Consider the following 13,488-nt stretch of genomic DNA (forward strand, 5'->3'; position numbering starts at 1 on the left):
GCCTAGATTGATCTTTTACCTAGCGCTTTCGACTACTGAAAAACGCATCCCGCACCCCTGCAATTCTGGAAACGAGTCTAACCCCTCAATGGCAAAACAAATCGTAGCGCGGCTTGCTTTGGAACTCTCAGTCCGGAGGGATTAAAACAAAGGTAATATTCTGTAATTGTTCCGAGCAGCGTCGAGTTAGCGCGAGCAATACGGACGTGATTATGGCTGCGAGGTGGCGAGAGGTCCATCGCGAGGGATAGTTTGATCGAGCGGGATGAAATTGCGTCGACGGGAAGTGGGTCAGTCGAGCGAATTAAATCGTTTCCCGGCGTGGAAATTCGATTTTCCTCGGCCTCGTCCGCGCCACGGAATTCTCCCGAGGTTCGCTCTTGAACTGGGACACCCCGGGCTAAAGTTTCTTTCGGACGGGATGATCCGCGCGCGCGACGATACCAATCCATCGTTCCGCAATCGATGCGCGAGCAACCCACGGTATTAGCGCGCGACCACTTCGCCATTATCTGTTTACTTTTGATCGGACACCGCTGCTAATTGCTCGGGGAACCATTGCCGGCCTTGTGTTATCTATCTTTTATCTCGGATCGTGTGCGTTCGCCGCCGTTCTCGATTAGAATTCTTGTCCGGGGAGAAGTTAGTAAACTGATCGGCCTGGATCGAGGCCGAAGGGAGCTTAACAACTTTCTTTTGAACGACAATGTCTCGAAAGTAATTCCTGGAGCATATTACTCGAGGCAATTTCGCTCGTCCTCGAGATAAACGTCACAAGTCAACATTTTTCAAATCAATCTCAATAAATACGTTTTTATGTTGATATAAGGTTGGAGGGAAAGTTCTGTCGCACTTTAAAGGAAACATTTGATATTATTTTCATTATTTGTAACAACTTATTGCCATCTTTCAGATGACCTGTTCAATTCCTGTTTCCAATGACTCACTAGCAACATGTGTTTTCTGATTTACACGCAAAATTACCTGCCCATTACAAATACCACAGAACTTTCTCTCTAACCCCATAGCCCTACTAGGTTTAATTTGTTTTTACTTGCAAACACGGCTAGTTAAACCATCAAAGGACTTCGAAGCGCTCTCCTGTAAAACTTGTATTTTCATATTTGTGACGTTTTTCTTGCGCATGAGCGATTTGTTGCTTCGCCAGTGAAATTGCTAGCTGTTGAAGAATCTATCACAGTTGTATCGTGTTAGGCTCGCTTTCTTTGAAATTGGAATAAAATGCTGTTTCTCGAGCTAGCGAGTTGGACAAGAGGTTGAAGTTCGTAATTTTTTGATTTACGAGTTCCGACGCTACAGGGTCCAGATCCCACAGTTTCGAATTTTCTCTTCCCATTGATATCGCGGTCCTCGAGCACACACGTATCGCGCTGGCGAACAAGCGAGCGAGCGATTGCGTTACGCAATTGCGAGAGAAAGTTCACGCGAGATATCGGGCCCGACTAATTGTCTGGCTCTCTGTTGCGGTCACGCTGCAGTCGTTCGTGTACTCGAAACTGAAACACCGGAGAAGAGTACACCCGATGATACGTATTATTCCCAGTGTCTGGTTCCCGGGAATAAAGATCCTGAAGATCGTTTCCGTGTTCCGTGTTCGCAGAGCCGAAGAAACGGCGTTTTCATCCGTTGAGAGGCCTCAGGAAAATCTTCCGACGGAAAAGTCGCGGTGCAGCAGACACCAGGCTGGTTTCTAACCATGTGGATAGGGATCCCGAGATCACGAGACTCCCCAGGGAGGACATCACCGACAGACATCCGGCGGGACGTCCGGAAGAGGCTCGCAGTCGCAGCGCCAGCGAGCTGCTCACCGATTCCTGCGACCGGGAAAGGTGAGTCTCTCCGTTCGAACCTACCTCTCTTTTCATTTATAACAAACTTTATAAACTACTAGCACCGTCGCTGATCCATTTCATTTTAAGCTGATCATATTAGTCTGCGGATCTTTATGCATTTATACGGGTTCTAAAAATTGTCAAAAATGCTACTTAGAATATAAAATTCCACAGAATTTAGTGCGATTTTTATTTATTCCAGAACTACAAAGACCTACTACCACTGAAAATAAGATTTTACGTGATTTCACTTTCTTAAAATTTGCTTAGAAAAATTGAAAATTGCATAAACATCCGCAGTCTACTGATCATTATTTAACACTAAACTTACCACGACCGGTTAAATAACTGGTTCTAGATTTTTATTGTACGATTATTGAAATTATTATACAGGTGCTTTCATGAGAAATGCACATATTACGATAAGAACCGCGCGAAGTCTAGATAAATTAAATAAATTAAATCATGTGCCTGCTACTTTTACACCTCGGTACGTTTAGTGTCAACGTGCAGCGATACAATAGTTTGAAGATTCAGGTAGACTTCTGTTACCTCACTGTGTTCCCGATGCCGCAAAGCAAAATTGATCCCAACAAAAACATTCTGTAAACAGGAGCCAAGTTCTTATGGCCGTAAAAAGTTGTGAGATCAAACAAAATACGGCCAAATTCGGTAGCTTAGAAATACCTCTTGCAATACTGAAAAAAGCGTTTGTAAAAATTAGTTAAAAAGAACGCTATTTAATTTTTAAAGAGTCACATGGAGGGCTAAATTATTCAAACTTGGCCGTTACTTTTTAAACCAATGGCCCTAAAACCTGTTAGGTAGCGGCCAAGTTTGAATAATTTAGCCCTCCATGTGACTCTTTAAAAATTAAATAGCGTTCTTTTTAACTAATTTTTATTTTTATTTTTCTAAGCTAACGAACTTGGCCGTATTCTGTTTGATCTCACAACTTTTTACGGCCATAAGAACTTGGCTCCTGTTTACAGAATGTTTTTGTTGGGATTCCATCAATTTTTGTTGAAATTTCATCAATTATCATGTAGGTATCAAAGATTAACACTCTGCCGGCGAATTAGAACCCAACTTTACCTAGATTTTTTTTGTTATAATCTTAGTGTCATTTTCTACCTTGTTGTAATCTACCAGTTTGAGCTTTTTGCCACTACCTCGAATGGCGATATAGGAACGTTTGAAGAGAGCAGATTCTTTTCGGAATTTACACGGTTCCTTATGGGAAAAGCGGCATATTTCATTTTCTCCATATATAATCTATTTCGTTTTTTTTTTTAATACAACCCCTTTAAGGTGTAAAATTTCAAACTTTGATAATTATTCCTCTGAGTGCTTGTTATGGTGGACCTATGTACCAAATTTCAAGCTTGTAGGTCAATGGGAAGTACCCAAAAGGTTTTGATGATCTGTCAGTCAGTCAGTCGTCAGTCAGTGACAAATTTAGCGATTTTTGAGGTCCTATATCTCGGAACCTACTAATGTTGGAAGATTAATGTTTTGTCAATATTGAGACATGATAGCATTTAACAAGTATACGAAATTACATCTCTCCATCTGCCTCCAGTGTCGAGTTATAAGCCTCTAAAAAACGGCTAAGTTGTTTCGTGTAAAAGGAGGTAGTGCAAGAACTTGGCTGGTGCACTACCGTGCACCTAGATTTCCATTGAACAAATAAATTGTACTTTTCAAGTCCAGCTGAAAGTTCAAGACGGTCTCGCGAAGTAATTTATGCAGCTTTAAAGGAGCTCGATGAATGAAAATCGTAAAGACAGCTACTGAATGATTCCTTGGATCAACACACTGGTCGATGTTGTGCTACAAGGAAACTCAGTGCTGGTTGTGGAAATATGCGAATCGTGCCCACCCTTTGTTTCTGTTGACAGTAAGAAACTCGAAGGAACGTAATGAAACTTCTAGGCAAACTTTCGAGCAACGTCTCGTCGTTCCTTTGACGGATAGAAGTCAACATTGCTGGTAGCTCCCGGAATAGAATAAATTCATATTGAACACTATACTTGCTCAGAAAGATCGTAACACAATAAAAGACTAAGATTGCACAGGATATTTTATCGTGAATGCGATACTAAAATCTAGTAGGCCATAAAATTGTCGAACAATTTGTTCATTGAGTGTTCTACTGCCACAGTATACCGAAGTCTAATAAATAGACAGCGGATTTTATGCATTTATGATAGAGAGAAATGAGTAAGCTTAATTTAATTAGTGAGAATATTAGAAGAATTTAAACATGTTATATCATTTTCAATTTATTAAACATATTAAGAATGAAAATAATTTTCTATTTCACACTCCAGTTTATTTCATTCAGGTAGACAATATATATTTTGCATAAAGAGATCCACTGTCTACTGATAAACAGCATATTTTATGACAATTGCGATATTGAAGTCTAATAAACCCAGAGATTTTCAAACAATTTGTTCATTGAGTGTTACTGCATGGCATATTTTATGACAATCGCGATACCGAAGTGTAACAAGCCATAAGACTCGAACAAACGAGAGAATGAAACGATTAACTAAATAACAAAAGCGATTGTTTCGTTTCGTAATGGGAATTGTCGGGATTATGAACTGGGAAATGAGCAGCTATTGTCTTATCTGGTCGACGGCTTTTTACCAAGATAATAAATTTCCTCGCATCGAAAGGGAACAAATGGTTATCGAACCGATTGTCTTGTTCTTTTTCCAATCGGCAGATAATCGAACGAGAAATAAAGAGGTTGATTACATTCGGGACACATAGATCGAATTAATCCTCGTCGGTCGGCTTTATCCGCGAATGGCCGCAATCGAATTATGAAAATAAAGGACAGTAGGTCACAGCGAGAGGTATCGAATGTGTTCGAACGACGGGCGAACACGCAAGAAAACGTGATCTCTCGTGACACGGCGCTGTCGAGCCTAACGGAAAAGGAAAGATAAGGTAGCGGAGCCAATAGCTTAATTACTCGAGTAATCTACACCAATCGTTGCCATGGTAGACGTAACGGAACCGAGTCGACCGAACCCTTGCGAACTGCGTTTCGGCTGTTGTGACACCAGAACTACTTAAATTATGTGAGCTGTCCGACAACCGCGATATTATTTTCCCTCTTGCACAACGTTGCTCGATTTGCCCACTGCCGCTTTCGCTGACCATTCTTTTCGTTTTCCAAAAGCTATCAATTCAGTCCGTGGCACCTGCTACACCTAATGGTCGACCGCGTGAAATAAATTTCCCAAGATGTGGAAATAAATTCAGGAAAGGGCATTCACAATAATTCTGTGGTTGTAAGGAAAAACGCCGCATGTCGTAATTTCAGAAAATTCGAATTTACACATTAATTGAGATTTAGAGTATAGGATTTACGTCTTTACCAGAAAAAGTCATGAAAACAAATCCGAAAGGCTCAAAGAAATAATGCAGTTTTACTGATGTCGTGAAGAATTAGTGACCAAAACAAACAGCAATACATATCTCGAAAGTGAAAGTATGTGACATGCGGTGGTCTTCCTTGCAACCGCAGAATTAGCCTGCGGATCTCTATGCAAAATAGAAACTGTCCGAGCGATTTCTATGAAACAGAAGTTAAACAAAAGTGCATTTCCTGTTCTAACAATTTTAGTAAGTCGCGAATAATACACCGACTTCTTCTAGTTTTTGTGCAGGTTTGTATTCGACCAATCGATTTTTCTGATAAATGCATAATGTTAAAGATTTTGCCGCTGAAGCGTCTAAGGGTGGGATCTCCTTTGCGCGTCTGGACGCAGCGTTTTGTTATCCCAGCGTCTTTTATACTCCATTCGTCATACGTAATCAAAACTGCGTCTAGACGCGTGCGCCTACGCCAAGAAACACTATCGCATTATCCTTTCGAGGAATATTCTAGAATATTCAACGATAATGTTTTGTCAATCGTTCCAAATGTTGTAATTTACCGACACATGCGTGTACCGGGTGACGCAAATCCCTTATAATAGGGTCATTCCACGCGAAAACTGACACTTTTTGGAGTAAAATTTCGGATTTTGTTCAAATTTAAATATGTTGTAGTCTTTAGTGACCTATGAACAAATCTCAAAGGATTTTTCAATATCTTAAATATTGTTGATTTACAGATGTGTAAAAAACGTGTCAACCTTTTTCCATTAAATTGTAAGACTAGAACTGACAAACCGATAGAAATGAGTTTTCAGGAGCTTATAGTGAAAATATAAGAGTATCCACTGAAAATGTTGGACGGCCGAAGAACACAGTGGACTGGATCGTAACATTTTATTATAACTTTTCAACCATAAGAGATGTCGGGATGAAGTTTCCACTAAAATTCATCATTAAAAATGATTCCCACCTACTGATAATTATCGTAATAAATATATTTTTGCAATAATTTTTTAATTAATTCTTTAAATTTTGTTGTCTTAAAATAAAATTAAAAATTCTTCATTTGTTACTTATTTAGTAGTTTCTCAGATAATTTGAATCACCGATGTCTTTGGTTATAAATTTCTCTGTATTTCTTGAAATATTCATAATATGAAGAATAGATGCTGAGTAGAAGTGAATAAATTTTTTGAGTAGATACTTTTATGTTATCACTATAATCTCCTAAAAACTCATTTCCCTCGGTTTGCTAGTTCAGCTATTATAATTTCATAGAAAAAATGTTGACGCTTTATTTTACACGTCTGTAAAACCAACGATTTTCAAGATATTGAAAAATCCTTTGAGATACGTTTATACAGGGTCATCAGTTTTTAAACGGCCAAACGTTAACCAGCTATAGAGGACCCCAAATGGAACAACTTTTACCCCTGTCACTTTTTTTGTTATCCGAAGGTCATACAAAAAAGTTTATTTAATAAAAAAGATGCCCCTACTTATTTTAAACTAAACAAAGGAAAAACCATCAAGATTCATTATTGGAGATAATTGATTGACCTGAGATATTTAATTTTATGTAAACTCAAAAAATGATGGTTTTTTGCAATTATCTGGAAATCAAGGCCGAAGCAAAAAAAGTGATAGGGGTAAAAGTTGTTCCATTTGGGGTCCTCTACAGCTGGTTAACGTTTGGCCGTTTAAAAACGGATGACCCTGTATATCATTACAAATTACAACATATCCAAATTTGAACAAAATCCGAAACAGTAGTCCGAAAAGTATTCTTAAGCAGTGGGTCGATAAACGCATGGCTCTGCATCTGGACTGCCTCGGAAGCAGTGGGTCAAAAATCGCTTGCGTTTGGATCTGGCGTAGCATTCAGAGGTCCCGAAGCGAAAATACAAACGGAAAAACGTGTGCGTCGAACACATATCGTAAATCGATCGACGCACGTGTTTGAGTTTGGGCGATGCTCTTTCGCTTTTTAGAGATGAAGAAGACATACCAAATCGCATCATAGGAACGCAAACTTGTGCGTCCAGAGGCACAGCAGAGAGCTACGACGAATGGAGTATGGATAACAAAACGTTGCGTCCAGACGCGCAAAGGAGATCCCACTTTAAAAACAACGCAGTCCGTAGACCTTAAGAATGCAGGCTCTTTTTCCTTGTTGCTCTCGTCTCGAGCAAACAAACGAGACTCGTAGTTGGTCCTCTCCGGCTGGTCTGACGTACGCCTTTTATTTTTCCAGCGTCTTCCTCAGGAGGCCGGGCGCGGACGAGTCCTTCGTGAAGCTGCGAGGAGGAGCCGGGAAATTGTCCGTGTCGCACGACAGCGTTTTCCCCGGGGAGGTTCCGCACACTCGGCCCCTCTCGTCGCTGGCCAGCCTGGCCACCTTCGAGGTCAGTATCTTCTTTATTCACGAGCCAAACGCCGTCGAGATTCCTCCGGGAGAAAGTCTGTTCGAATTTTTCTCGAATCTCTACCAAATCGAACAGCGTCCCGTTTCGATTCGACTGCTGCAACTTCCATCATCAACGCGCCTTAATACGGAATATCTTCTTCGAAATTGATTCAGTTTCTCCGAGAAGCTTAGAACAATGCTTAGGACTGTCCGCAACTCTAATTATTAATTTTTTAATATTTACTTCCCATGATATTTCGTGTGGACACATTAGTCTTTCCGAAATCCTCAATGCACCAGCTATTCATTTACTTTAATTGACACAAATTGAGTAGTTGAGTGACAATTCGGATGTTCCGGATGAAAATAGTCCCAGACACAGCCGTCAAAAGGTTAAAGATACGCACCCTAGAATATGGAGAATGGAAGGAATTTTGAGAAAATCGCAATCGCGAAGAATCGTGAAGAAAAGAGAGAAGATCGCTTTCTACGATCGTTTCAGCAAGTCAACGTGGGTACACTTTAAATGCGAAACGTTCGGAATGTAAATGGCTCTCGGTTTCGGTGCGAACCGGTGTATGTAAAATTATTCTGTTGGCGAAAATGAACGATGATCGATGTAAATCGCGATCCCCGGTGGGAAAGGGTAAACAGAGGCGCGGCGGAGGCGTTATTCTCGTTATCCAATGAGCGTAATGTTCGCCACGGCATTCTGAGCACGCGTGAATTGAGTTAAGGCGGTTACACGTGTCGAGGATCGACTCGTGACTCGTCTTCCAATTTCCTCGGTGAACAACGAGAAGAACAACGCCTCGGGTCGCTCGGGGCGTCAACGATATCTGTCTTCGCAATCCCACGTAATTACTCGGTGCTCGTTTCTGATACTTCCTCTCGATTTCTTCCGAAAAGGACCACTAATCGTTCTATAATACAAAGCGGCTCGAACAGTTGTGCTAATTGTTTGCCGAGATTTGAAAACGTTTTGGACTGAATTTCAATTGTTTCGAGGAGCAGTGAGACAGTTTTAAACACTGGAACTACCGGATGAGTCGGAATTACTTGCTCCTGACTTGTTCTTTTGGAAATATTAAAATCGTAAATATTTTTTTAAGAAATTTTTTTAGTGAACTTCTCCATTGAAGTAAATATTTAAACAGAACTGGCATGAAATCTGAATAAATGTAATTTTGACATTATTATAAGGCAACGTATTCCAATTGCGTTTATAATTCGTTCAGTAACTTGAATAATTCTTCATTTTTATCACGAATGCACAAAGTTCACGGTGTAGCTAATGATTTCGCAGATACTCACTCAAACAGCCAGAATTATTAGCTTATCCATATTCGCTGTGAGGAACAGTTCGTTTGGTAATTTGAATAATTCTTCATTTTCATCATGAATGCATAAAATCCACGGTGTAGCTGATAATTTCGCAGATGCTCGCATAGTAACTGAAACAAAAAGAGTAGTTCACGTAACATAATTCTAAGTGGCGAGTTGAATCGCCTGTCAAGTTCAAGTTCGACCGCGATTTACCCTAAACCGCGTAAAATGAGGCTGACCCAGAAACTCTAAACTGACCGACGCGTAACGGGCATTAAGACGTTGCCGAGATCCCTGGTCGAGATGCGATCTAGGAAAAGATACGGTGCACGGTATGGTTTTAGCAAAACGTCAATGGAACACGCAGCGAAAGTAACGATCGAGTTATTATTCGGCGTGCACCGAATCGCATAACTTCATTTATTTGCGCAGACGGCCGGCGCGGCGGCGGGGTTCGAATATCCATATCGCGGGCAGATTCGTATCGCGTTCGAAAGCGAACCAGTCGTTTCGCCCTGAGATTTGCGGGACCCGGCGAAAATAGGAGAGGAGAGACAGAGAGAAAGAGAGAGAGAGAGAGATCCTTTCTATTCGCGACGGGGAAAAAAGCACGCCGCGCAGCTCGGCGTTCCGTTCTGATACTCGAGGAAAGTCTCGAATTGTTTTCACGTTCGTGGAAAAGCACGTGACGCGGACGTGCGTGTGTCGTGAACCGTTCCATTTTCTTTTTTTCTCTCTTGTTTTACAGCGACGACAAGCGAGAAACAGCAACGAGATCGAGCATAAGGACTACAGTCAGCACGTTGCACAGAGGCACAGGATATCTCTGCGGGTAACGTCTCCTATGCCACGATGTCGTCCTGCTCGCGATACATTTAGTTGCACAGTGCATTGCAAGTAGTGACGCGAGAACGAAACTGTAGCATCTAAAGGTTTCCTGATCCTTCAGGCATTAGCCTCGGGGGCTAACCACCCGAGTGTCCCAATCGAGAAAATGCGAACGGGGTCGCGTCTTGAATCGCGCAAACTCGGCTTAACACTTTACCTACCGCAAGCGTCTTAGTAGGCTTTTTAACGACCGAACTGTATTTAAAAGAGAAGCTCAATAATTTCCCTTTAATACTTTCCAGAAGAAATTGTCCCATTCCGTTAATCCTAATTTGTTGGGTGATTAATCTCAGATATAGCTTGTCTTGCATGTTAACACGACTGTAACAAGAATTAACACTTCACCTACCGGAAGCCTACCAGTAGGCATTTTTACGACCGAACTGTATTTAAAAGAGAAGCTCAATAATTTCCCTTTAATACTTTCCAGAAGAAATTGTCCCATTCCGTTAATTCTAATTTGTTGGGTGATTAATCTCACAATCAGATATAGCTTGTCTTGCATGTTAACACGACTGTAATCAACACTTCACCTGCCGGAAGCCTATCAGTAGGCTTTTTTACGACTGAACTGTATTTAAAAGAAGCTCAATAATTTCCTTTTAATAAGAATTTTCAGAAGAAATTGTTGGATCCCATTATGTAATTTTAGTTTGATGAACTAGGGTTGAAATTGCTGTCGCTTTTGCACAATTTATCGAGGAACTCTCACCTGCTGATTTTTAATTTTAAAGAGACTTATAAATGTGTCCGGTAATTGAAGTGTTAACGAGTGCCGACGATAGCGCGAAATTTTCGTCGAAAAACGCGGTGTTCGAAACGGAAACAACGTTCGCTAAGGACTCGCGACCATATTTTCCCGCCGCGGCGCAGCGTGCCGGCTCCGTTCGTTTTCCTTTCTTTTTCCCGGCTCGTCTCGATCCAACTACCGTTTTAATAGCGGCGAGGGGATCGCCGCGCAGAAATCTGGGACACGCCGGGTTTTACAGAAACGATAATTACGGGCAGCGGCTCGGCATTGTGGATAATTGCCGAGCGTGTACTTAGACGCCGGTTCGTTCGTTCGTTTGCAGGTGCTCGAGCAAATAAAGACGGTCATAGAGAACCGGAACCAGCTGGCCACGGCGAACTCGTCGGACACCGCGGGCATAGTACACGTGAGTATCGAGACACGTCGAATTAGATGTCCGCCCATCCGTCCGTTTGTCCGGCCCGACGAGAATAAAGGACCGTCGGGGGACTCGAACTTTGCCTCTCGTTCGTTGACCTCTTCCCAACGAGACAGACCAATTTTTCCGCGGGCTTTTATCTCGATCCGAAACGAACGTCGGACGAGAAGGAGCCAGACTCGCAAAAATGGTATTAACCCCGGAAAAAGAGGGTGGCTCGTCTCGAGAAACGGTTCCTCGATCCCGCCATTTAAAATTAGAACCGCTTTCTTTAAGTAAAAGCTCTCGAAAAATGCCAGAAAATGCCCTTGAACCGGACTAACCCCTGCGCTCTTTTCAGACCAGCATGATCCGGCTGTAAACTTGTACATAATTAGATTCCTGCCAATGAGACCATTGCTAAAATTAATTTGTCATTCGTCCTCGTAGTTGTGTAGCGTAGAAAATACATAATTGAAATCTCGACATTCTGAACAACTTTTTCCTATATAAATAACAGGCGATCTCTTTTACTTTTTTTTTAGATATTTACAAAATCTGTTAGTTCCGTTATAGTGAATCCCGCCATGAACGAATTGTGATTAGCCCCGGATCAGGTTTATGGTGGGTGCAGGGGGAAAGACGCTGTGCCTCTCCCGCCCTACAACACGTGTTCCGTCAATTAAAAAGGGCAGGATTTTCTGTAGTGAGCAGGGACTAAAAATAACAGTTACTCTAACGTTTTCTACGATAAAAATCATTAATAAAAAGTTGTTTATTATTCAAATTTAAGGTAATGACGAAATGGTTAAACAATATCGATTTTATGTGCTTTTTGGTTACAAGTAACAGTTATTAGTGTCCAAAAAATTGGATCCTCCTCGATGACTGTTATCGATGAAGAAAAACTGTTTCGATTGCTCAAAGCAGTTATCGATGAAAGAAATTTATTTCGATCGTTCATGACAGTTATCGATGGGAGAAGTTCATTTCGATCGCTCAAAACAGTTATTGATAAAGGAAATTTGTAATAGTTATTATTAAATAGTACAACTTTCAAATGGTAGACAATCTGTTGTTTTTATGGTCTGTTGACTCGTCTTGTTGTACGAAACCTTCTCAATGAATTTTACAGGCTCGCTCCATCCGAAAAAGTGTACACAACTCAATAATTAAATAAGCAACCGAAATGAATTGTCTCATCAATAATTATTATGAACAAGTGAAAAGAAATTCGATCACCGATAAACTTCTCCGATGAACTTCTCCCATCCCCATAACTGTTATGAGCGCGATCCAAATAAATTTCTCTCATTGATAATTGTTGTATATAAGTGATCGAAATGAATTTCTCTCAACGTTAACATTTACCAACAAGAAAAAAAATTTTCGGTTACTTATAATCCTTATATGTAAACAAAACGATCTTAGTCGATGAAATACTTGTTATTCCATGACATTTTTTCTTTTTGGTTATAACAGTTATAGTCCCTGGTAGTGAGTGTACGTATATAGTTGAAATACCTCGAAATCGAAGGTCGAGCGGTGGATTTTTTTTCGACAACAATACAAGAATAACTGGATTTTTCGACATATGGCTGAAATTTTTCCAGTTTCTATTAATGATGATTGAGAACAGTAGGGTAAAGTTCTCAAATATGGTATTGTCGCCTTATATATTGTAAAGGAGAAGTCGCACTCTAGTAAGAAAATCCTCAAACAATAGTTCACCATGTTTACTCAACAGTGTGCAGTGCATTCGCACCATTCTATAGATTTTAGTATCGATCCTCCGCCAGTTGTCTCCACGTGTTGAATATTTTTGTGGATAAATTTCCGATAGTATCTTTTTCGAGGAAGGTAAGTGATTTTGAAATGGTTGAACATATCTGTAGTTTCAGTTGATTTATATTAATGTTTGCCAACTGTTGGTTCGGGCTGAAATTCATTTTCTCTTTATCAGTAGCTAGTATTATCAGTTCACGAGGAGTTCCCAATATGGCACTACCAAGGGTTCCCTAATATGGGTATAGCTATATATATATATATATATTGACATTCTTGGTCTAGATGCCGAATATGGCACTAGGTGTCATATTAGGGACTCAAGGTGTACCATATTAAGAACCCCTTTTGTTGGAACCTGCAAATGACACACCACAAAAAAAATATTTTTCCCAAGCTGTATTAATTTTCTAACAAACTTGACCCCAGAATCTTATAGGGAGGGAATGCATCTACAACTGGTAAATTTTTGGTCGGAAAAGAGCATCCTAAAATAATCAAAAAATGACATCAACAAAACTTGGTTCATATTTGGGCACTTTACCCAATGTAATACAAAGTGCAGTTATATTTTTTATATTGCACCTAACCCAGACTTACTACTTCAAACTTGAAATATATTTTTGCGAACATCTAAAAAACTAAAATTTACGAAAAGTAACGTTTCAACAAGTTTACC

At 40.5% G+C, this 13,488-nt stretch overlaps 1 protein-coding gene across 6 annotated transcripts in view; it reads left to right on the top strand.

Annotated features, from left to right (window-relative positions):
- Positions 1–13,488, top strand: part of LOC143206990 (uncharacterized) — a 138,704-nt gene that overhangs the window by 75,647 nt on the left and 49,569 nt on the right. For 3 of the 6 annotated variants that reach the window (XM_076419942.1, XM_076419941.1, XM_076419939.1), the window contains 4 exons: positions 1,622–1,850; positions 7,510–7,660; positions 9,737–9,820; positions 10,950–11,033. In XM_076419942.1, the coding sequence (XP_076276057.1) occupies positions 1,622–1,850; positions 7,510–7,660; positions 9,737–9,820; positions 10,950–11,033 (548 nt within the window). The remainder of the gene's footprint in view (positions 1–1,621; positions 1,851–7,509; positions 7,661–9,736; positions 9,821–10,949; positions 11,034–13,488) is intronic. The other 3 variants (XM_076419943.1, XM_076419944.1, XM_076419940.1) reach the window with 2 other exon arrangements.

The sequence above is a fragment of the Lasioglossum baleicum genome, chromosome 3 (genome assembly GCF_051020765.1).
Source record: "Lasioglossum baleicum chromosome 3, iyLasBale1, whole genome shotgun sequence".
Lineage (NCBI taxonomy): Eukaryota > Metazoa > Arthropoda > Insecta > Hymenoptera > Halictidae > Lasioglossum > Lasioglossum baleicum.